We start from the raw sequence: 26,607 nt of genomic DNA on the forward strand, positions 1-26,607 counted from the left end.
CACGAACCTATATCGGCAACGCAGCACAGTGAGCGACTTTCGAGCCGGTGTTCGGTGGACTTTGGGCTACAGTCACCCCCGATCGCCCTGCCGGCCTGCAGTGACTCCTGGCGCCGCAGGGAGGGAGGGGGCGCTGTGAGAGACAACTGGGAAGGAGCGCAGTTACCGGAGGGGGGGCGGGGGGGGGCAGAGAGAAGCTGCCGCGGCCGCAGTTGTGAGCTGGTGCCGCGAGGGGCGCTGTGAGCTGAGCTTCCCGGCGGCCGAGGCGAAGTGGGGGGGGTGGGGGGGAGGTGGAGAGGGAGTTGAGCCCAGTACTTCCGCCGTCGCTTGCGTGTCCTGGAAGGAGGCTGACGTCGGCAGAGCTCGGGTTGTTGTTGAGGCAGCGCTTCGGCGGCGGACACGGGACAGGCGGCCGCTCGAGCGCACTGTGAGGCCCGCCATGGCGTACGCTTACCTCTTCAAGTACATCATCATCGGCGACACAGGTCAGCGAGCCCTCATCCCCCCCTCCCCGCACGTCAGTCACGTCGGGGCGAGGCAGGAGACCCAACGCCAAGGCCTCGGCCTGGAAACCCCCAGCCGCCTGCCAGCTCACCCGGACTCGGGTGCTCCAGCTGTGCCGAGGACGGGTCGTCTCGGCGCCGGCCGAGCAGTTCACTCGAGGCCGAGGCCCCGGGAGTTGGTTCTGCCGGTCCCAGGACCAGGCAGAGCCTGCCGGCGGGTTGTGAGTGAGCCTCAGCCCGGGGGAGGGAGGGAGGGGTAGAGGGGGAGGGAGGTGGCGACAGCGGCTGCTGCGTTTTCATCACTTAGGCCCGAGGCAGGTCTGCGCTTTTTGGTGATGTGAAACTCGGTTACACCTGATACGGGGCGACAGTCACACCAACCAAAAGTGACTCGGATACCGAGGACAGACAGACTCCCTCCCGGGAAGACTCGCAGACAAACCCCTGAGAGACTGCAGACCAACCCAGACTGACTCTCGTACGGATGCATTCCAGAGAGATTAAGATGCAAACACGGCATAGATTCAACTGCAGATGGTATAAGAGAGAAAGAGAGCGACTTGGATATGCACAGAGATAAGGAAAGAGAGAGAGAGAGACTATAGACCAGTCCACAGGGAGTAAAATACAGACATGAATCAAAATACAGACTCGGTGATGCATTCACATAGACTAAGTTAACATTGGTACAGGGGGAGACTCAGATAAACAAATGTTGACAGACATAAGCCCACTGAGATGTTTGCCCAAAGATAAATATCGGTATATGACAAACTTCAGGCACAAGAGGTAAATTAACAAATAAATGTGGATCCGTACATGAACTTTGGGATGAAGAATCAATTAGTCAGAAACAGTGACCTGTTATGAAGGTAAACTCAGTGAAAATAATTCAGGTATAAATAATATACATTATATATATAATGTCCATTTCTCAGTGACTTTCAAACTGTGACACAGGTGTACTGTGCATTTTGTATAGTGTAAAAATGTATATGCATAAAAGAGACTTGGAAACAGACATCTTTCCAGGAATTGACTCAGACATGGTAAATACTAACACTTGGATAGGCATAAAGCGAGAGAGACAAATACAAATTCAGATACCTACATGGATACCCAGATCCAGAGATATCAGATACATAAATAAACCCAGAAAGAACAATTCAGTTAAAAGAAGAAAAGTTCTACTTACAAAGAGAAACTCAAACACAGATTGATATCCACAGAGAGCCTGAATTACCAACTTATAGTCTGTCTCAGATAGAGATTCTAGCCCATAGACTATAACTCTTGACAGACCTGAAGCAAGAGGGAGGGAACGATAAACAGAGACTTGGTTGTGGAGTGAGCTATATTGGCTGAGCTATGGGAATGTATCCATGGAGAGGTGGACAGGTATGTGTACCAAGGAAAGGAGGCATAGGTTATATACCTCGTGTTATAGGACTCCGCTAAGGCTGTGTACCCAGTGGAGACTATAACTGGTTCGTCCCAAGGGAGAAGTGAACACGTGGGTGTCCCCAGGGGGAGAGAGCAGGTGCAGGTTAAAAAAGAAAGTAATTTTTAAAGATCACCTCCAGCAATTCTTCTGTCCTCAAAAATCTACAAAATCTGTGTTCCTTAAACACTCTTGCATTTGGGGTTTCTTCTAATTCTGTTTGCACATTTGATGAAGTGACCATCATGCTGTAGTTTGAAAGTGCAATGACCCTTGGACATACCTTGTGCAAAATTGATGATGTGGCCTGACACTGGCTTGTGTCTGACAACTTTCCATTAGATTAAGCAGTTGAGCCACTCCCTGAACTGGCATTATATTGGCCAATTCAAGTGTCGTCTTTTGAAGTGGCCAGCCAATTTTACTGGCATCCAGAAGTATGCAGGATGAATGGTTTTCCTTCTGTTAAGGCAATTTATTATCTTGTGCAAATTGGAAAGCAATAAATATCTTGTGGAATTTTGACAATGTAGTTAAAGCAGCCTGCCTGAGGTGTCAGTTACAGTACACAATGCCAACATCAGATCACTCAGATTTAGGCCTGAGCAAGTCTCCATACGGTGTGAACCCAATGGAGATTAATCTGAACTCTTTATTGAATTAATATAATATACAATATTGACAAGTCGTAAGAGTGCATAGGATTTCAGTGTTTTGAGTGAGCGAGTTTTGGACATCAAGTTGTATAGCAAATTTCAAGTCAACATATTAATAGCTTTTAACCGATTGCAAAACTGTTAAGTGTTATGAAACACTGAATAAAAGTTGTCCATTCAGGATCAACCTAGCACCCTTCAGTAGATGAGGTAGAATTTGTACAATAGACCCTCTGAGTAACTTAATCTGTGGCTGTTAAACCACATATACACTTTGAAGAAGATAACACAAGGATTTCTCCTTTTGTCCTGAAAGCATGTATTGAAATTCTAAAAGATCAAACATTGCAATCCATATTATCTCTGAATAGTTACATTATGCAGATGAAGTTACCAACAGGCCTGGATTTATAGTTTTGGTTCGATGATTTAAATCTAAACTTTACAATCTTCAGTCCCATTTGTGATGAGTATTCACCCATTTTTTCAGTAGTATTAATTTGTCATAAAACACTGTTTTCGGGCATCTTTCTGCACATTTAATAAAATAGTCAAATTATCCAATAAAACTCAGTGAGTGTGAAATTTGATAATTGATAATATAATCCTAGCTAATATTGGCAAATCAGCACAATTGGGACTTGCCCTGAATGCTATCTTTAAGCTATTTTGGCCACAGATTGGCTGCAGAATAAATTGTGCCAATTTAGCTGCTAACAAAACCCACAGGCAGAGCTGTGTGCAGAATGAAAACATTCAGTAGTTTTCAAGCATAGCAAAATGGTTGAAATAACACAATAAACATTGCATGTTTTATAGAAAAATGGGCAAAATTGTGTTTGGAATGCCACTAGCAAAATGCTTTTGCAGAATCTAAATGAACAGCATAATTACTAAAAATCTGATCTGATTCACAGAAAGACGTAAACTCAACTGGGGTTGTGGTAAACATAAGTCGCTCATCTGCAATAAAAAGATTCTTAGTATTCTTATTTTAGACTTTGCCGGTATATAAGCAGTTGTGTATATAAGCAGTTTTGTAAATTCAACTTGTTGTAAATTGTGATTGTGTTAGCGTCCAGAGGGACTTGGGTGTCCTTGTACACCAATCACAGAAAGTTAGTCTGCAGGTGCAGCAAACAATTAGGAAGGCGAACGGTATGTTAGCATTCGTTATGAAAGGATTAGAGTATAAGAGTAGGGAAGTCTTGCTGCAACTGTATAGGGCCCTGGTGAGACCACACCTGGAATAATGTGCAGTTTTGGTCTCCTTATTTAAGGAAGGATGTACTTGCCTTGGAGGGGGTGCAGGGTAGGTTTACTAGGTTAGTACCAGGGATGAAGGGGTTGAGTTACGAGGATAGGCTGACCAATTTGGGCCTATATTCTCTAAAATATAGAAGAATTAGAAGGGATCTTATAGAAACCTATAAGATCATCAAAGGGTATGATAGAGTAGATAGTGGGAGATTGTTTCCCCTGGTTGGAGAAACTAAAACCAGGGGTTACAACCTTAAAATCAGAGGCCAGCCCTTTCGCACTGAGTTAGAAAGAACTTCTTCATTCAAAGGGTAGTGAATGTATGGAACTCACTACCCCAAAGGGCTGTTGACGCTCAGTCCTGTGGAGTCCTGTAGCTCAGTGGTTAGAGCACTCGCTTTGCAAGAGAGACACCTGAGTTCAATTCCAGGCAGAGGGCGAAACCTTGGGCAAGTTTCCTTACTCCACACACCTAATAATAATCCCTCCAAAAACCAAAACCAATAATAAATTGGTCATTTTCAATCTACGACTGTTTGTGGGACATTGCTGTGCGCAATTGGCTGCCGCGTCCGCCCACAAATATACTGTCAATTCACTTTACAGTGTGTTCTGTGAAGCCCTTTGGGACGTCCTCCTGACGTGAAAAGCACTATATCAAACGCAAGGATTATTATTATTATTATAGTCCTTGAACATATTCAAGACTGAGATAGATTAGAAGATCAGCCATGATTGAATGGCGGGGCAGGCTCGAAGGGCCGAATGGCCTACTCCTGCTCCTACATGTTATGTTATGTAGATTGAAAATAATCTGTTTGTGCTTTTAACAGCAGCTTGCATTTGAGTGTTTGGCTATTTTTTGCTAATAATTCCATTATTAAAATTGCATGTGATCTGTTTTGTTCTGAATCAGAAAATTATGTGAATGTGATGAAACATTTTGCAGACGGCCAGAAGATTTGTATTAGAGTATTGGCTTACAAACTTTATTCTGTAAGCAGGGTCTGTTTTGTATTACTCAACCCTTTTGAGTGGATACAGTTAAAAGATGGACCTGACCCCTCCTGTTTACACAGCCAGGAGCAGCAACAACCAGGAAATCCTGTTCAGCTGCTCATATGGAGAACTAAAGTTGTCACAGTGCACAGATGTACAACCAACAGTGCTCAGCGCTAGGCAAATGATGCCTTGTGAAAGATTACTCATTCACATTCTTTATCTTGTTCATTGCATTTTAAGATTCTGATGCAATTTTGATCAGTAATCATTTCAGTTGTGAATTATTGGCAGTGACGAGAAAAGTACTGATTATCAGAAATAATCTTCCAGCCGTTGGGCTACCGATAAACCAGCTAGCATACTCATGATTTGAGAACCTCTCTCCTCTCCAGTAGCCAACTATTGCTTAAGGTATGATTGTATGTGGTATCAAGATGGTGACAAAAGAACCTTTAACAATATTTTCTGGCTCCTATTGGGTCCTGAGGATGCAACGAATAACAACCCATTGTTTCAGTTTAGGCAGCTGTGGTGTTGCTTTTAAATCACCATTCAGGAGCCTTTGAATTCTACTTAATTCACACAAATAAATAAGTATATACTCCTGATTTAAGCTTGTACAGTAACTTTGCCATTAAACTCAAAATTACAAGGGGGCCTGTAAACTGGGGGAGAATACATTCAACAACAACTTGCATTTATTTTGCGCCCTTCTGGCCAGGCAGTGTCTCGGAGCGCTTAATTATAGATCAGTAACTGGACCCTAGTGTCAATAAATGGCACTTGCATTGTTCTTTGGTTGGCTTGTGCAATGCTTAAGATGATAACTTGAAGTCTGGAACAGTTGAGTTTACAATATCGTGCAATTATTGAAGGGCTACAAAATGTGTAAACTAATGATATAACACCTTTCAAGTCAGGTGGTCAACTCAGAGTGCTTTACAGGATTTCCTGTGAATTGTAGTGACTGTATTATAGCTGACTAGGTAGGGTTGATTCAATGCTTTGTGTAACGTGTTGGGCCTAATTTGTTATACAGTATCCATAAAAAGGGTTTGATGGACTAATTGTGCCTTTCTAGTTTGCAAATATTGAAAGCTCTTCAATTGTAAGAAACAGAAATGGCTAATCGTGAATGCTGAAAACTGGCAAAATCCAAATTGTTGCACTTGGCCAGCGTTCAGGATTCACAATTAGTCATTGCAGATCTGGCAAATAAAATGACTATTTGATACTGACAAATCAGAAGTCATGGATAATACTTCAAATCTGGTTTGTGAATGTTGCAAATTAGAAAACATATTTTTATGGTACTTCATGAAGTAAATACTTTCAGATGTAGACTGTTAAGTGCTCTGGGGTGTTACCCCGCATGAAGGGTGCTATATAAATGCAAGTTGTTGTTTTTGTAGGTAGACTTGGCAGCCATTTTGTACCATCGAGGGCCTACAAACAGTCATTGGATAAATTATTACCAAGTTATTTGGAGGTCTGTTGGACAAAGCTCTTGAGAGAAACTCATTTCTCTTTTTGTAGTGCCAAAAGATATTTTAATGCTCATTTCACTTTCACTTCCATTTTGCTTTCAATGTCTCATCTGATAATGCAGTGGTGGCTCCCCCCAGTACTGCATTGGAATTTCAGACTAGTTTTAACAGCTCAAAGTCCAACATGATCTATCGAGCTATAACCTTCTGATGCAAAAGCAAGTGTTTTCTACCAGCTGAGGCAAGCTCACATCTATTAGATCTCAATTTGTGAATGGTGCATGCTGTAAGATTTAATAGTTATTACGTTTTGCTTCATTAATTTCCAAGAACAGGGAGAAATATTGCAGAACATTTCCTGTAGAGAATGAATGGGTTGGTCATAGTGCATGATGGAGCAGATTGTACTTTCTGAAAAGAATGAGCTGTTGAAGCAAATGGCTCTTCGTCAGTCCTTCTTTTATAATTGGCTTCCTTAAGAGAAATATGCTATAATTAAAATTGCCAAGTCTATTTCGAGATCAGCAATCCAATTATATTCAACTTTTTTTTTAAAACTTGAAGCATTTCCAAGTCTATGGCTAGGTTGTTATCACTATAGTAACCTATAGCAGTTACATTTACACCATCTTGATTTCAGGGCTGTTCTGTCTGATATAGAATCCTGGATGAACTTTGTGCAAATTAAAATCAACGAGGCTGAAGCCATGTTGTTTGGCTCTCACCAGAACCTACTATCTTTAGTCTGATTCTTTTAACTTTCCAGTTTAACTGGACAGGCTGAACCCAGTGGTGTGCCCTACCATCGGTGGCCGGGCCTTCAGCCCCTAGGCTCTGGAACTCCATCCCCCAGTGCCTTTGCCTTGCTTCCTCCCTTTCCTCCTTCAAGACCTTTCTCTTCAACCGTGCCTTCACCTTCCCTCTCAACTCTCTACCCCCTTCTCGCTCGCTCCCTTCCCTCCCCTCACCCTGACGATTTCCCCCCTGCTCGGGTCCTGACTCAACTGTCCAGCGCCTTGGGACGTCCTCCCGACATGAAAGGCGCTCTATAAATGCAATCTTGTTGTTGTTGCAATCTTTGCATTTTCTTTGCCCTAGAGCTGAGTTGCAGCTACACATCTGATCCACTGCCAGGACAACCTTTCTTCCACCTCTGGAGCATTGGCTCACTATCACGTTTCTGAAATCTTAATACATTTTGTCAACTTCAGGGTAGAATTCTTCAATAGCTCAGCAGGCTCTTTACTTCCACAAACTGCAATTTATCCAGAGGTCCTTGAACTCATTCTTGTCCCACTGCAGACCAGTGAATGAATTATGTCTCCACAAACACTTCTCATCCTTCCCATTCATTTCCAAGCTCCACAGGCTCCCTGTTCCCCACAGACTTCATTTCAGGACCTGTAGTTTTCAAATCAATCCATGGCTATCCCCACCTTATCTGTCCGATCTTCTCCATTCTTACCAATGGATGCAGAGTCTTCAGCCATCATATCATTAACCTCTGAACCGTTTAAAAATAACTATCTCTTTGATGTGTCTTCAGTCACCTCTAAGAATCCATAATTTCTTATTTTGCCTTCTGTGATCTTTGTTTGGCACATTGAGTAGTTCCTTTATGTAAATGTTGCTATAAAATGCTGATTATTGCTTTAAAATGTTTGTGGCTAAACATTCCAGTGATTTCCTTTGAGTTCAAAATGCACATTAGTCCAAATCTCAAAATCTAGCTAGTTTTTCAGATAGATCTATGTTGAAATGGCTATTACTACTTTCCTAGTTAGGGTATTTTTTGATCATATCAGTACTGGATATTGAATATGAGGTTCTCTATGGAGCAGCTTCCTGCCTGTGAGCTGGCATCAGCAGAGTTGCTGCCTTGTGTGAGGGGGAGACTGAAAGGAATGACAATGTTAACTGTTAAGCGCTCATGAGATGCCACCCTACGTGGAGGGCGCAATGTAGGTGCAAGTCGTTGTTAAAATGCACTACATGTTAAGGTTCTCCCCTACCAGGTGACTTGTTTTCTCTTTCGTGTTTGGAAGGAGAGACACTTTTCAATATCACTTCCCCACACCATAACATGCAACCCAATGCTGAAAATAAACTTGATGGAATAATTCATGTAGCTTTTGTACCTGCAGAAATGAAATTGCAAGTGTACTGTTGAGGTAAATTGATTGAATTGTTTATCAGTTCCTCCTGATCTCCAATTAGTGCCTTACATGCTATATGCTGTTTTTTCTTCAGTGTCCTGTGTCTTTCCTTTGTTAAGAGTTGAGCTCTCACTGACTCATCCGTGTCAGAACCTGAAGGCTATTGAATTTTGTCACCCTCTCTTTCCATCCTCATATAATCCACAGGTTTTTAAAACATAGGTTAAGGTTGAGCTAGATGTCACCTTACAACTACTTGTGGTTTTGTCTTGTTTGTTTATCTGCTCTCTTTAAGCTTGGCATCTATATTCTGAGATGTGTCTCTTCACCTAGCTTTCTTAGTGTATTATAATAATAATCTTTGTATTTGATATATCGCCTTACGTGTTGGAAGAAAGCTTCATATCGCTTCACAGGATTTCTGTTGTGAAAAGTGCTATATAAATGCAATGTTTTGTTTTACTGTAAAATATAGTGTCTGTAGTTTGTCAAATGTACAGAAATAAATGAAAACAATGTGAGATACACATATGCCCACCATTGGTAGCTGAGTCTTCAGCCTCTAAACCCCTACCCTCTGGAAATCTCATAAAATCCCTCCACATTGACACATCACTGTTTTTAAGTCTCCTGAAAACCTACTTCTGTGACTGTGCTACCATCACTTCCATCCTCCTGCTTGATGTCCGCCAGTCTTAAGGAAGCACTTTGAGACATTGCCCTACGTGAAATGTGCTACATAAAGTTGTTGTATATGTACCTGAGCGCTGTAAGCAACTTTCCTCCCATTGAAGCTGCTTGAATCAAAATATAATACGTATGGACACCTTTTTGTTCTTAGCACTTCTTCCTTATTCCCAAATATTGATTACTCAGTTGGGGGGAGGAAACAATCAATCAAAGGTGTTCAACGCAATGACAGTGACAACTGTGGTGAAAGTTTTTGTCATGTACAATAAATGGTTCATTACCAATGTTGCAGTGAAATCTAATTTAGCTATAAATTCAAAACATACTCAGTAAATGTACAATGATGCTGCCTTATTTAGTCTTGGCCTTGTTCTTTGGAACTTGCCTAAATCTGGATCTACCAGAAGTTGGGTATTGAATTTTTAATCTAAACCATCTGTTGTCAAGGAAGTTGAAAATGGCAGCCAGGGTAAAGTATTCTTTTAGTGGGAATATGTGTAGGGTACAATCTAATCCTGTACGTCTATCACCACATCCAATTTAAAAATATACCTCAAAATTATTCAGGCAGAGTGATTCCTGCACCTGTCTTGGCTACGACTTTTCAATGTGAACAGGTTGAATTGACTGAAACCTTTTATGCCTATTCATTCACGCAGACAGGCAGCCTGAGGGGCAGTGACTGGAGCAGTTGTCTCACCATTGCATCACTTCAGTTGATCTGAAAGGAATTGGACAAGCTGCTTCGGGGTGTACTGCAGGTTTTAGAATAATCCTTGCATTTGATATAGCGTCATATCATGTTGTTGAGATGACAGAATGTGCTTCATGGAATATATTAAGTGAATGGACTGTATAATTTGTGTAATAATAATGCTTGCAAAATACATTTATGCTTCTGCCAATAGCATGTAAAATAAAGACTTGAATTGGATACATACACCCTTAAACCAAGTTGTGGTGTGATTAAAAATGACTGCTGTCTGTGGTCATCACTGTGAACCTGCAGCATACAATTCTGATAATTAATGGACATGGTCAACACTTTAAGTGGCAGCCTTCCTGTATCTATAGAGTTGAATATTTGTTATTTTTGTACCAGTTCTGTAAACAAATGTACTATACTGTAACTAAAAGGGCTGGCATATGGTCTTTAGGCTCTGCTGCTCTTGAGTACAGAGACACTCAAGGATGACGTGCTGTGTTTTTCTTAGTTTCAGTGAAGAAGTGCATCATTGTTGCATTCTAAGCATTGTTGAAATTGAATGAGCTAATTGAATATACCTGAGATGAATAAAGAAAACTATCTCTGGAGGCTAATATTCAGCTACCTGATTCATGATCAACTATTTGCATTTTTTTTTGTTTTGTTTTCCCAGAACATCAACAAATGCTTTGTGGTTTCGAACAATAAATGGACAACTGAGTAAATTACCATTACTTAGAACTACTCTACTGAGTATTTCAGACTGAATTATTTAATGTTTGAATATAATAATAATCCTTGCATTTATACAGTTCATTATTTAAGTCACATTTTTGTTTCCTAAAATTATAATATATATTAATATATATGCAAAAAATTACAAAATAGAAAATTACATTTGTAAAGTGCCTTTCATGTCGGGAGGGTGTCCCAAGGCGCTATATATATATTTATATATATATATTTATATATATATGCAATGTTTTCCAGTGGCTTTTTATTAAGTTGCAATGTAATGGTAAACAAATCAGAATAATAACTCCAAAACAAGTCATTAAAGTTAGATGGTTCATTTAACTGCTTTGTATATTTTTTTAAAAAATGGTATGGTTGCTCCATTTCCTAGTTGCTTTGTGGTTTTGTTTTCCCTGAATCTCAACACAAATGAAGCGATAAGGCCAGAGAGAGTCGAATGCTCATTGTGGCAGCTCCATCGCCACAAGAACTGCAGAACAGGCCCACCACCACCTTCATAGGGGAACTGGGGCTCAGCAATCAATGCTGGTCCTGCATTGTTTCTTACATCCCAAGACCGAGGTTGAAGTAAATGAACTAACATTAGATTGTGGAGTCCTGTAGCTCAGTGGTTAGAGCACTTGCCTTCCAAGCGAGACACCTGGGTTCATTTCCCGGCAGGGCGAAACCTTGGGCAAGCTTCCTTACTCCACACGCCTAATAATAATCCCTCCAAAACAAAAATAAATTGGTCATTTTCAATCTATGACTGTTTGTGGGACACTGCTGTGCGCAATTAGCCGCCGCGTTTTGCCCACAAATATACAGTCAATTCACTTTACAGTCTTCTGTGAAGTGCTTTGAGATGTCGAGAAGACGTGAAAAGCGCTACATCAAATTCAAGGATTATTTATTATATTATATAGATCCAAAATCAAATTTAATCATTGATTGGATTTTTTAAATAAGTACTTTTCAGATGCAGAGTTATTATTAAATAAATACTTTTCAGATGCATAATGGGGTAAGAGTTCAATGAATATTGAATGAATATGGACTAAAATGTTTACATAACTATACATAAATCAGCCAGAAAGTTGCATTTGTATAGCATCCATCGTGCGAAGTAGCACATTGGAACGCTTAACAACGATGTAGTTTGACGCTGAGGCGGAGAGAAAGAGGTATGACAGTGTGCACTTAAAAATAGTTTTTTTTATATTGGTAGTAACATTACAATTATGCAGTACTGTCCATCTAAGAGTGTTCAATTTAAACGTTTTCATTACATGTCCAAGTTTGCTATTTGCAATGTAAATAATCTAAGCAGCCAGTTTCCTGTTCAATAACCGGTTTCCCAGTTTCACAGCCTGTAATGCTAATGTCAGATCTGTTCAGTGCAGTTGATCTGAAGGGATGTGAGACTTGTTACAGGTTTATGAGAACATTGTTTGTAAAAATTGTATCATTCTTTATTTTGAAAAAAGTTCAACTTTAAACCCGTACATGTCCAGTTGGTTTAATATAGCTTCCATAATACCCCACTGGTTGGTTTCATTTCTGATCTTTCAGTAATGTCAGGATGGGTGAATCATAGAAAATGTTTGTCATGGTGATTTCTATGGTTCAAGTGACTTAATATTACTACTGGTCGATTTTAGAAATAGTGGAATTCGTAGTTAGTTCTGTTATAAGGATTATACAATGCATAATGTACTTTTGGGACAGCAAACTGAAAGAAGTGGATTCTGCCTCTAGATTTAGAATGATTCATCTCTTGGGTGATATGCAGTTGCATTTAAGCAGTTTCCTTTTGTATTGCCCCCATAATGGAGTCCTGTAGCTCAGTGGTGAGAGCACTCGCTTTGCAAGTGAGAGACCTGAGTTCAATTCCAGGCAGAGGGCGAAACCTTGGGCAAGTTTCCTTACTCCACACGTCTAATAATAATCCCTCCAAAACCAAAAACAATAATAAATTGGTCATTTTCAATCTACGACTGTTTGTGGGACATTGCTGTGCGCAATTGGCTGCCGCGTTCGCCCACAAATATACAGTCAATTCACTTTACAGTGTGTTCTGTGAAGCGCTTTGGGACGTCCTCCCGACGTGAAAAGCTCTGTATCAAATGCAAGGATTATTATTATTATAAAAATTGCTGTCATATTAGCATTGATTGTCAAGATATCATGGCCTCCTTTTGATTTGCTTAATTGTCCACAGGTGCGGGATTTAAAGGGGAAACATTGCTTATAACAAGTATTGTGTTTTTGCTGGGTAGTGGATGATAAATTGTGATTGCCAATTACCATGGGTTCATACCACGATCATTTGGACATATCACATTGCTGTTCACCTGCATTGAGCTGCTGACTAGAAATTATGGAATTAAAGTCCATTGATACAAAGTACACATCAGCTAGCACATGTAATGCTTTTGCTTAAATGTTCTTTTTTAAGGAGTATTTTGTAATCCAGCATTTAAACTTACCTCTTCGACTGCTTGATGTTCGACCCATCATTATTAAGCACTCCCCCAGACCTTATGTATCCCACATTGAAGGATACTATACAAATGCAATTTGTTGCCTTTTATCTAACCTTTATGGGATGTTTTGCTCTTCTACATCCTTCACATCTTGGAGCCAATTAACAATAAATTTCATATGTAATAGAAGATAAGTCAATATTTTAGAGGGGAATAAATAGTTTGTTTTGCCAGGCTCTCCATATGATTGATAATTGCCCGAGATGACCATTTTTATGAATCAATCCAAGCTGTATTATGCCAGCATTATCTTTAGAAGCTCAAAACCTGATTCAAAATAAGTGATGGAAATTTAATTTTAACTGCTGAAAGCTGCATCAATGTTCATAATAAACCTTGCCTTTGGTGTAGCGTCTTTCATGTCAGGACAACATATTAAAGCGCTTCACATAAGTTCTTGTGAAGTGTAGCGATTTTGTAGGCAAATGTAGCAGCTAATTTGCACACAGCAGTGTCCTACAAACAGCCATAAAATAATAATAATAATAATCCTTGCATTTGATATAGCGCTTTTCACGTCGGGAGGACGTCCCAAAGCGCTTCACAGAACATACTGCAAAGTGAATTGACTGTATATTTGTGGGCGAACGCGGCAGCCAATTGCGCACAGCAATGTCCCACAAACAGTCGTAGATTGAAAATGACCAATTAATTATTGTTTTTGAAGGGATTATTATTAGGCTCTGTGTGGAGTAAGGAAACTTGCCCAAGGTTTCGCCCTCTGCCTGGAATTGAACTCAGGTCTCTCACTTGCAAAGCGAATGCTCTAACCACTGAGCTACAGGACTCCAAAATGAATGAACAGTTTTATTTTACAGTATATTTGGCTATTACACTGGGAGTAACTCCCTTCTCTATTTGAATTAGTGCCTAACGATCTTTACATACAGCCGAATGGGATGACCGGTCCTTGGTTCAATGACTCATCTCAAGGATAGCACATCTAACATTGCAGCACACACCCAGCACTGCATTGGAGTGACAGCCTCGACAATATGACTTCAAAGAGAGTTTGAAGCCACAATCTTCTGACTCCAGTGGCAAGAGTACTGATCCCTAAGGCTGATATACAGGCTATGTATTCAGAAAGTTTTGCGATTCAAATCTCATTCCAACCTTTAGAGTAAGGAAGTAGAAGTGTGGATTTTTATTCCGGTTGCACACCAATGTTCAAGTGCAACCATACAGTGACTTTGTAGGCAAATGCAGCAGCTAATTTGCACACCAGTGTCCCACAAAACCATAAAGTGAACGAGGCATTAGAGTTGATTAATATATCCAAGTACAGTAGCTTTGGCTTATTCTGTTAATCATTATGTTGGTATTACTTTATCATGGATGCTGTACGCCTAGATATTGTATCTGGTGGTTGTAACTATCATAATGACTCTATATGTAGATGACAACATATTAGCCAAAGGTACATTTCTAAGACTGCTCATTTTATACTTGTAGTACTTAGTGACCATTTTGTAAAGTATCTACCGTATTTCAGTAAATAGAATAAAGTGTGATGTGGATAAACCTAATTCTGACAAGGCAATCAATAATGTGGTTAATGATTGTGTTTCGTTAATGATTGTGTTTGGTTTTGCTTTATTCACTGAGGCAGTGCAAAGGAAAGATTGTTTACCTTACTGAACAAGCTCAGGAATACGAATAGAAGTGTACCACCAGCCTCATGGTTTGGGACTTTTAAAAATCAGTTTTTACCAATTTGCACCATTAATATCTGTATTTTGTTTTGATAGTCAGTAAACTTGATCTTCAATGTTTTTTAAATCAGCTTTTTTTCTCCTGGGATGCGCATATCATACCCCTACTGTTTGATGTGCAAATCACACGTTCACAGTTGGCCTCTGAATCCAGCGACTGTATATAGATGACATATATACATGACACATTTCAGGATGTACAATACTAATCCTTAAATTTGATATAGCACCTTTCACATTGAGAAGAAGTCTCAAAACACTTCAGGATGTATTGTAACGTGGAATGAATGACTATTTTGTAGGCAAACATAAACAAATTATTACGTAGCTTAGTGGTGATCAACCTTTTTGGTTGACCAATAAAATAATAATAGAAATAACAAAATAGCCTAGATTTATAGCATAAATCTACACTATTTTGAGATTGGCCACCACTTGATGTTGCTGTGTGACAGAAGTTTGCTTTTGTTGCTTATGCTTTGAGTGAAGGGACTATTTGACGTGCTGAGATCATCTTAGATGTTCTTTCACTGACTTTAATGGGGGGGTGTGGGGGGAAGCAAATCAGTAGCAAATATTTACTAATTTCTGTAACAGACATTTTCCCCTGAATTTTCACTTTTTTCAAGAAAACGAAATACTGAAAATATACCCAGCTTTGTATTTCATGGTTTAAATTGCTTTTATGGCCTTTACTGATACTGGAGAAGACTATGGGAGGAAGCCAGGAGTGGATGGAGAATCGTATGGAGTGGATACATCAGCAAGGACTGGTTGGCCCAAATGGCCTGTTCTGAGCTGTTCAGTCTTATGTTAATGCAATATTGTTTTTAGAGAATCTGAGTTAACAAATCTAAATGTTAATCCTTCAATTTGCTCTGCTATATACAGTATAATTGTTGCCTGAGTGCTTTTAAAGGTTTAGCTGTGTTGTATAATTTTTAATATTTAAATTGCAAGATAACAAAGCCTTTTCAGTGATCTTGTAGAAAAAAGCACCACCATGGCATTAGGCTAAACAAATTTTACAGGGTTTTGTTTCTGGCTTATGCTGAGGTTATCTTATGTCAGTTGGGGCACTAACATTTACATAGGCATTTTTTGGGCCGGGGTGGGGGGTGCAAAAAGGAGGAATCAATGATTATTGGACACTAATAGAAGTTTTATTTTTTTTCCAGGAGTAGGGAAGTCATGTTTATTATTACAGTTTACAGACAAGAGATTCCAACCTGTTCACGATCTTACCATTGGTAAGTATTCAAAAAGTTCCAAAACTCAGAATTTTACATCAAAGTTTAACCACTGCATCAAGTAGGACTTATTTCATTACCTTATTAATCATAATTTAGTGAAATTAAAATACTGTTTTACATTTGGCGAATGTATATTTAAAAATTATTTACATACAGTGCAACCCCTTTATAAAAAGCCTTGCTAGAGCGCAAGTTCACTCATACAGTAAAACTCGCAAGTCTTTAAAATGTACAGTTGCTTAAGTCGTACATGTACCCGAGTCCCATTCAATTTCCTATGAACAAAAACACCTTGATTTCTTTGTACAAGTCGTAACTTATAAAGCAAATTATTTCCTAACTTACTGGCTTTATTGCATTGTGGGAAATTAAGTTCTGACCTGTCGTCGAATGTGCAGTTACCGTCTGCATTGAAATACGCATGCGCAGTGTAGATTATTGATTAAATAGGATTTTATACACTTTATACAAGTTTGCCTGTATCTCATGCTTTGTGTAAATTGTATTAAATATTAAGGTCCTGACTTATACAACTTATGTAAGTTTCACTATACAACAACAACAACAAGATTTCATTTATAGAGCGCCTTTCACGTCGGTAGGACGTCCCAAGACGCTGGACAGTTGGGTCGGGACCCGAGCAGGGGGGAAATGGTCAGGGTGAGGGGAGGGAAGGGAGGGAACGAGGAGGGGGTAGAGAGTCGAGAGGGGAGCTGAAGGCACAGTCGAAGAGAACTGTATGTCTTCTCTGACAAAAACAGTTGCACAGGAAGTCAGTTAGTCCCAACTAATCGCAACAAGCAGCAACTTGGAAGTAGTTTTTTTTTCTTGGACTAGTCTGATTTATTTTTGGCACACAAGACACCGCGTTATAACTGGGCTGTCCTGTATTGTGCTTCATACATCGAAAGGTAAATTTAAAATTCGTCAATTTAACCAAATATCATAAATCCATTTCCTCAGATACTAGTTTTCTTTGGAAACAATTCTAGTAGTTCAGTAACAAACCCAAGTAAGCATTGATCACTTCTGAAACATTTTTTCTGCCTTCTCATTATTTTGCAATCTTCTATTGAAGTCTTCTTTTTAACCTCACTTTCCTTCCCCAATGTTGGGGGGTGGGTGGGTGAGGGGGTGTGGGGGGAATCTTGTGATAATAGAGTAATTTAACTTTATATGTATTAAAATCTCCTAATCTGGAGATTAAGTGTGGAATATATGGAAAACAATTGTTTCTTGAACAAATATTCCAATTAACTATGTTCCATTTCTATATTGCATACCTGCTCATTTCTTAATTGCAGCTAGTACAATTTTCCATCCAGTTCTAGCTTTTTGGTCTGTTATCTGCAGCCATTCAATTGTAAATCTCACAAATCCATAAGATGTACTCTTAGGTGTGACCATTGTTCAGTTTTATGGTACATATTACATGTGCGTTGCCCATCATTTTGCATTGTTTGGGCTGTTCAAGAACAATGAATGCACAATAATGGAAAACCTAAAATAGGTTTCTGGCTAATTTCTGATTTGCTTTTCTTGCAAACAATACATGTATGTATGTAGAAACCCTGACCATTCATATGAATGGTTTCTCACAAAACTGGACCCACTCGATTCTCAACTTTCAAATTTCAACATGCAGGTGTAGAATTTGGGGCTCGGATGATTACCATTGATGGAAAGCAAATCAAACTTCAGATCTGGGATACAGTGAGTTTTTTTCCTCTTTCTTCCACTTGCAATGAACAATTTGTCAAAGTTTTGCATTCCAATAACTGCTGAATGATCTGTGAGTATATGATCAAATAGGTACAAATAACATCTTGTTTTCGGAAATCTTTGTTGCCAGATATTGGATATCCATATAATTCAAATATTTATAACAGTTTTTGTGGATGAATTGTAACAGTTATTTAAAATGTAGTTTTTCCTTGTTTTCACTTTTTATATCCGTAATTTGTTTTCTCCATAAACAGTCAATCACTTCACGGTCATGTGAAGCACTTTGACACATCTCGATGACGTGATAAGGGGCTACATCAAATGCAAGGATTATTATTTTCTGTAGTAATGGGGTTTAAGTTTATGTAGTAAAGGGGTTTAAGTTTAAAGTTGTGTATCATCTGTATAATAAGTGAAGCTCACTCCTTTAATATCAAGGCAAATCTGATTATATCTGTTCATTAGGTCTGTATAAAGTTGCTGTGATTCGCAACTTGGAGTTTTACATTCTGTTTTATTTTCTTGTGGCTAGGCCGGGCAAGAGTCTTTCCGTTCCATCACAAGATCCTACTACAGAGGAGCTGCTGGAGCCTTGCTAGTTTATGACATCACAAGGTAACATTTTATTGATTTAGATCACATATACATCTTTGTTTCAATATTGTAACTTTTTGCCTTAATAGCCAATTATTTTTATGTCTTAAACTTTAGTTTTGTATGATTTTTTCCCCCAACTTCTTTCAAATAGGTGTTTGTTTCTGAAAATTTTGCATGGGTCTTCCAGCCTGAAGAGGGCAGGCACACTTTAAAATGAAAGTAGTTTTGCAAAATACATTTTTTAAAAATTTCCATGTTGCACTTAATTATTCATGTTAACGCTTCCTTTATTTTCTCTGATGCTGAATTTAATTTTCTGTAGAAAGACAAATTAGCTTAGCTACAAGACATTTTAAGACTATTGTTAATAATAATAATTATTAAGACTTAAATATTTTGAATTTGTTTTTATTCAGTTCATATCACATTGAATTCCCTTGTCAGATTAGATTTATTTGTAAAAATTAATATCTTACCTTATTGACATTCAAGATACAAGGTATACATACAGCTGTTGGACATCTTACTGTTTCCCACCGTCTTCATCTTGCATTGAGCACTGTGGGACAATGAAACAACACTGTATAAATGTAAATTTGTATTCTTTTGCACCTTTAATGGAAACCTTTTCTGTCTTGCCATAAACATTTTCTGCAGAAGGGACACTTTTAATCACTTGACAACTTGGTTAGAAGATGCTCGCCAACATTCCAACTCCAACATGGTCATCATGCTTATTGGAAATAAAAGGTAACGTTTTAATTCAATCCAGAGTAAATACTTTTTATTTCTATAAACAACTACTGAGTATCTCTGCTTCTAAAATCCTTGTAATGTAAATTTAGCAGAATTGCTTGTAATTTGAGAAATGGTGCTTGCAAGAATGATGAAGAAAGTATTGTATAAAAGGTCAGGGGTAGTTTGGGCGAAGGCTGATGAAACCTATTATACACAGGGGAATTTTGGGGATGGGCAAATTTTTCATTTATTGGGTAAGAAATCTTGATTTATTTGGAATTGCAAACCAGCATCTTATAAAGAACATTTATCCCATGACCCACTATCTTTGCTCATCTGACATGGTCATCATTTACTAAGGCAAGTAAGCAGCACTCTGCCAACAATGTGCAAACTGCATGCACATGCATTGGATGAGGCCCACACTGCAACCACATTAAATAAATTTGTACTAGACTGAAACATATTATAACAGGATTGCAATATATAGTAAAAGCTGTAATAAACACGGTAAAATGCTTCTTCCGTTCAATACAAGGAAGTCCCATTGAAGAATACCATTGAGTTTTCACTTTTGGTAAATTCAGTTTGTGGTAATAAATTGCACTGCATTTTCAGTAGGTCCTTGGGAGATGCTTTTCCTCCTTTTGCAACCAGTAAAGGTTTTCATTTCAGAGAATGACCTTTCAGCATTGGCACTTGTCGTTGGCAAGACCTGACTGCGTGAAACGCATTGACAAGTCTGGTATGATGTAACAAGTGGGTTGTGAAGCACAACGTGAGCCCAGTCTTGGATTTCAGATTCTGAACAACATTTTTCAGATTACCAAACACTAAAGGCAGATCAGATTTTCTTGCTTGTTATGAGATTCAGTTTGTAGCGCAACTTAACGTGTTTTATCTTAACACCTGCTATTACATTTCACAGGACTTATTTGAGAATATGGGAGGCTAGGGTTAGCATGGAGAGAACGGAACAGAACTTAACACAGAGCCTTATTAGATGGTATTTTAAGTCTATAAAAACCCAACCAGCATTATCATGAGGTCTCAATAGCCAATTTCACTGCATGTGGGTGCAGCCAGCTCTCATGTTAACAAAAAATCATCAATTTCTAGATCATTAAGTTGCTACTAATGTCAGTGTGCGTACTACTCAGGAAATTATATTGGCTTGACCTGATGGTTTGGACATTGGCCATTCAGCATGCAGGAAGCACGAGTTGGATATACCAAAGTGTGTTATAACAGTGCTGAACTGTATCTGGTACTATTCAACATTCTGGTCTTGTTCTTTCGGAACAATATCTCGAGAGGTCAGTTAGACCACATGTTTGTCATAGGCTCGCAATAGCTAAGTCTCTGAGTTCTTGTATTTAAGCAGGGACCCAGCTCAATAAAATGAAAAACAGCTGCTTTTACGTAGCTGGTCTGGCATACTTCTACATTTATTATAATAATAATAATACTTACATTTGATATAATTAGTGCATTATGGGTTGAGACGTCACAAAGTGCCTCACAGGAATTATTGTAAGATGTAGTGATTATTTTTTGTAGTCGAATGTGGTAGCCAATTTGTTTTAAAAGGTATCCTACAAACAGCATTGAAGTGATAGTATCTTTAATAGGATCTGAACAGGCAGATGGAACCTCAGTTTCACTTCTCATCCAAAGGATTGCACCTCTGACAATGTAATGCCACCCCAGTACTACACTGGAGCCTCAGTCTAGACCAGTGTTAAATAGAAATCACTGACTAGCCACAGGTGTGGAGATCACAACACCGTTTAGCCACATGCACTAATTGTATTAGAAAACGCCTTCCATACCCTCACACAATACAGGTAAATGTATTGCACAAGTGTGTTTACATGTATTTTTTCTTACCAAACATCTGCCACCATTCAGTGCAACACTTTCCTGAGACCTGAGTTCAATTCCAGGCAGGGCGAAACCTTGGGCAAGTTTCCTTACTCCACACGCCTAATAATAATCCCTCCAAAACAAAAAAAAATAATAAATTGGTCATTTTTCAATCTACGACTGCTTGTGGGACATTGCTGAGCGCAATTGGCTGTCGCGTTCGCCCACAGATATGCAGTCAATTCACTTTACAGTATATTCTGTGAAGCGCTTTGGGACGTCGAGAAGATGTGAAAAGCACTCTTATCAAATGCAAGGATTATTATTATTCCAGTCTTTCTTTCACAAAGCATGCCAGACCCATCCCTGCGCTCCATTTTGAATGGGGTTGGATGCTGTTTGCCCTTTGTCTTGACCTACCCTGATGGAGCAGCACGTTATTGGTTGGGATTCCTTTTTCTGACCTGGAGTGGGAATTCCGATTGGTCAAGCTGACCACCCTTGACAGCTCACGTCAGTCTTACTGTGTATCTGGCGTTTCCATAGTGCTAAAATTTCACCCATGTTACACACCATCTTAACAAATAGCCAAAAAGCAGTAACAAAGGAAGTAATGCAACCATCAAAACACTTTCACACACTGCTTTTTTTCTTCTAAACAAATGCACAAAAAGGTCAGAGTAGCATATGCATACTCTGCGAATATGACTATCACATGCTCAACAACTCATTTGTTTTATACTAATCAAAAATGTAATTTTTCCACATCTGGATTCCCAATTCACCACATGTGGCTGGTGGCTAACGTATTGGACAACCTTGGCCTAGACTATAAACTTGTAGTCCTTATGTGGGGTTTGAACCTACAACATCTGTCTCCAAGGCGAGAGTCCTACCAACTGAGCCAAGCTGACATTTCCATCAGTTCATATATAGTACTTCTTATCTTGTTACATGGCAATAATTGTAAATTAAAACTCGTAGAAAAGTAAGAATTAAAACTAAATGCCTAGCATGAAGGTTAGTACAAAACTGCTAGATAAAGAAATTATTCATATCTCCCATTGGCCCTGAGATGTTTTGACCTGCTATTCAAAGTATGATTATCCTTTTTTTCACCCTCCTAATCTATGAAATATTAAGAAATTTGAATTGCTGTGTGCAATATGCTTGCCATGTTTGTCTACAAATACTCGACGGTGATTACCAAGCAGCATACTGAAACATTTTGACATTGTAGGTGCTACAAAATTGCAAGGATTATTGTTGCTAAAAAATCATCCTTATCCATTTAATTGTATACTTGTACAGATGTGATAAATTCAGTCAGTTACTTCACAGTAGGACAAAGTAAAGCCAAAACTTAATGAAAACTAATGAAAAGTAGATTTAGAGCAGAGATGAGTAATCAGCTTTTTTTTTTGCTCCGTTTCCAAATGTTTGGTCTTGGAATTTGGATATTTGGAATTACCAGCAAAGAAACAAAAGCAATGGGTTTAGTCAAAGTACAATCAGGGTGCTATGATGGGCAATTGAATATGCCAGAGGGATGAAGGGAGGAACTAAATTTCTGTGTATTTGCTGCAATAGGATGTGCAGTTCTGTAGCTGTTGCCAAACTGCAGGAAAATTCACTTGTGGCTGCAGAGGGAGAGGGCCAAAAAGCAGACGTTTCTGCGCTTAGATGGCTTGTGTTCAGGTCAAATGCCTGAGAGAATGGTGATACTTAAGAATGCATGTGGCTTCTTCAAATAATGTCACAGGAGCAGTTGGGAAGGGAAGGGTAGTTGGAAGAGCAGATCTTTGGGAGGCGGTGAATTGGTCGGTGAATCAACTTTGCGGAAGTACTGACCGGTGATTTCATTATTATGCTATCTACTTTAGCATGGGTCTCATTTCATGGACCCCAACCATCATCACGATATTATGGGTGCTGACTGTATACTATTTTCTCAGACAGGTGGTGAAGGGAGAACGTATCTCTAAATAAAGCGTGTTTCAACTGTTTTCTATCCTCTTCAAATATAGCTTATTTGTGGAAGAGTATCCTATTAAAATCATAATCCATAAATTTAAGAATATGGTGGCACCAATTTCATGTGCCTTAAAGCACCATCAAGTTGGGAAAAACATCCTAAATTTGTATATATCCATTCCAGATGCAAATTAAAGCTGTTAAACGATCAAGATGAATCTGCAATCATGTTATATTCTGTTAATTTTATTTGCAGTACAACAAGAAGCCAAGAAAATATACCAGATGTTTTAAAACTATAAAATGCATTTTATTTGTAATTATTGCACTGAACCTGAATTTTATTTTCAGATGATTTCTTAGTTTTAAAAACTGAATTTGAAGGTTAGAAGGATCAATGGAATTGTTATAGTACATAAAGGTTGCAGTTTAATGTTTTTGTTCCAGTCTGAATCAGCTGATCTAAGCTGCTAAAACTGGCTTCAATGGCTCTTGGCTTGGGTGGGGCATTGGTATTGTTTGCAGCTTCAAAGTTCTCTCTAGTGTTGTCCACAATCAAGTAACCTTTGGGCACCACTAATTCGGCTTGCTCATAAAGAATTACTATTGGACAAAGTTATCACAAGGCTATAGGTTGCAAGAAACCATATGTGAATAAAACTGTTGGAATTGATTTTTAGCTTTTATGAAATGCTGGTCTTCAAATTTCTATTTTTGCTAAATATTATATTTTTACCACTTTGCAGTGATTTAGAGTCAAGACGGGAGGTGAAAAAGGAAGAAGGGGAAGCATTTGCAAGAGAACATGGCCTAATCTTCATGGAAACTTCTGCAAAGACTGCTTCCAACGTAGAAGAGGTAACATAACTTAGTATTTGAGAAAACTGTACAAAATGTGTACTAGTAGGTGTGGTCAAACTTTGGTAAAGCAGAAAAAGCTCATTCAGTTGATGAGTACCACTTCAAATGGGTGTTGAAATTTAGTGTGCGTTAATCACAAAATTGTACCAGTTCAAGATTGGCAATATATGGCCTGGGCCCTGTTCTTCCTTCTGGAAGAGAGGCATTGCTTGTAGGGAGGTCTGTCTATTTCTTAAGTCCATTTATAGTGTGGTCTATTATATTGAATGCAACTAAAGCATTGTTTTCAATTATTATTTTAGTCACAACCGTAATCACAATTACCAATATAGTCCCTGTCATTAGTGCAATCTAAATTTGATAGAAGTGAGACGAGAAGTTATGTAGCTTTATGATTGTACAATTTAAACAGTTTTTTCAGCAGCTAATACTGAGACCGTTTTCAAGAAGGAAAAGTGTGCAACAGGTCCACATAGATGTTAACCCTACCCTATGGCTATTTAAATATTTATAAAGTAATGAATTCCTGGAAGGTGGGGGGTGAAAGGTGATATTAATTAAGCAAAGGAATGGGATATAAATGTAATCTTTTCTCTACATTCTGTAAACAGATTGCTGAACTTGGAATGTTCAAGCTTGGATAGAAAGCATTGCTCCAGCAGTTTGCTAAAATTTCTCCCTCCATCTGGATTGTAAATATCTCTTGACCATAGTATAATGCTTTAGTACCCAAAATGACAATTGCTTTTGAAATATTTGCTATATCACAACTGATGTAATGGTTAAAAGTAGGAAACATGTTTGAAAATTACCTTTTGGCGCAAAATACAAGTCTGGCTAGACAAGAAGATAGAGAATGAGCAACATAATATATTGGCGATACTATCCATCAGCTTTTTTACCATTGCTAGTTCAACTTCTTGCTTCAATTTACAGAAATTTGTGATGTTTACGGCATATTTTTAGGTTTCAAATTGATTCCAGGATTGTACAAAAGCCTTCAAAACTGAAGTTTTGTCTTTTAAAGAAAATTTGCCTTTAATTTTTTTTGGATATTAAACTTTAAAAAAATGTTTACAAAATACTAGAACTGAGGTGAATTTGTAGGCTGAATATCACACCAATTTTTTTAAGGTAAATTCCTTTATTTTCCTTTGCTTAATTCATTGGCCATTTTTAAACCTGGTGGTTGGTATCCATAAAACATACAACAAGATGAGATAGTGATATCACTGAGCATGTGTATTACTTTCTCCCTGTGTGCTGACTGGTTCAGGTGCTTAAAAAAACTAACTTGTTTGTCATCACATTGCCGATGCCGTCAATTGTGTGCTGTTCTTGCACAAACAGGAAGTGATGGTGGTGACCAAATGAAATAGAAGTCAGCATATTACCACAAAACAGGCATCGAGCAGGCAGGCACATGTGTACGAATGCAAATCCATGCTATAAAGAAATGCCTTTTAATGAAGTTGCACTATAATAACTTACATTTATAGTCCACCTTTCACTTAAAATAAACAGCTCAAAGCACTTACAAATTAAAAATGAAGTGAATGTTATAAAAGTAAACCAGCAATGTCCCATAAACGTGTTGCATAAACAATGAGGTGAACAGCCAATTAGTTTGAATTTTGGCATAAATTCAGTTGAGCAAATGTAAGTCAGGGTAACCTTGTTTTAAAGTACTGTAGTATAACCTTATTTATATTTCAGAACTTCCTCCATTTCACATATTTTTGCATAATATTGTATGTGGGTTTTTAAAGTTTCTAACTTGGCAAACGAACCATTGCCTTTTTAAACATACCAGCAGAGGTCAGTGTTCTACAACAATTCCATTCAGACTGACACCATAATACAAAGCTCCACTTTTGCTTTTGAAAAATATCAATGACCACAGTTAATTTATTTTTTATTCCTTTATCCTGCTTGCTGCAACATGTATGTTAAGACTGTTAAGCCAGTGTAAATTAGGTTTCAGCTTGTTCCACAATTCTGAATAAACCCTAAAGTTGCTACCCAGAAGCTCAGAGTTCACACCGTCTTAGTTTGTAAAACGATTTTGTCTTTAAAATATGTTTTATGCAGAATTGTGCGAAAAAAACTTTAATTTTGTTATTTTCCTTAGTTCTTAAAAATTAAAATAACTTTTTTTTCTGATTTTTTTTACAAGTTTAAATGAAATTGGTCTGAAAAACTAGGCAAGGGTAAAATTTTGAGCTTTAGATGTCACTAACTTTAATACTGTAATATTTGACCAAAATAAGCATTTCAATGTAAATGTTTAAACACTCGCTATGATCTTCCCCTTTCCCCCAAATACTTCCATCTCACTCTACTATCCTTTGCTTTCAAAATCCTTTTTAAAAGTCTTCGGTGCCCTGTGTCCAGATTAGGTTTAAACCTGTTTAAGTTTCCACTCTGTCAAGTGCATTGTGAAAGGCCCTTTAAAGAAGAACAACAAATTACATTTGTATAGCGCCTTTCATGTCAGGAGGATGTCCCAAGGTTTAAAGTGTAAGTTTTTTATTTTTAATATTTTAGTTTTTTTTATCAAACTTTCACTTTACTTTTTGAACTTTAAGTTCAAGCTTACCTGTTTTGCAGGGTCATACAGTCTTTTTTAAGAGCTGAGTCCCACATCATCAGAACTGACTTCTCGCATCAGTAAATTGCTCATGAACTATTTTGGT

The 26,607-nt window shown here is 38.3% G+C and overlaps 1 protein-coding gene and 1 non-coding gene across 2 annotated transcripts in view; both read left to right on the forward strand.

The window, feature by feature from the left end:
- The first annotated feature begins 359 nt into the window (after positions 1-359).
- The window catches only part of rab2a (RAB2A, member RAS oncogene family), a 43,753-nt gene continuing 17,505 nt past the window's right edge, over positions 360-26,607 (forward strand). Inside the window, 6 exon segments of the mRNA NM_001292722.1 lie at positions 360-485; positions 16,076-16,147; positions 17,796-17,863; positions 18,408-18,490; positions 19,130-19,222; positions 23,797-23,908. Coding sequence (NP_001279651.1) covers positions 440-485; positions 16,076-16,147; positions 17,796-17,863; positions 18,408-18,490; positions 19,130-19,222; positions 23,797-23,908 — 474 coding nt within the window. The 5' untranslated portion in view covers positions 360-439.
- On the forward strand, positions 11,251-11,322 carry trnag-ucc. The gene has a single exon. It is a non-coding gene; the product is annotated as a tRNA-Gly (tRNA).

Source organism: Callorhinchus milii, unplaced genomic scaffold (assembly GCF_018977255.1).
Source record: "Callorhinchus milii isolate IMCB2004 unplaced genomic scaffold, IMCB_Cmil_1.0 Scaffold2, whole genome shotgun sequence".
NCBI lineage: Eukaryota > Metazoa > Chordata > Chondrichthyes > Chimaeriformes > Callorhinchidae > Callorhinchus > Callorhinchus milii.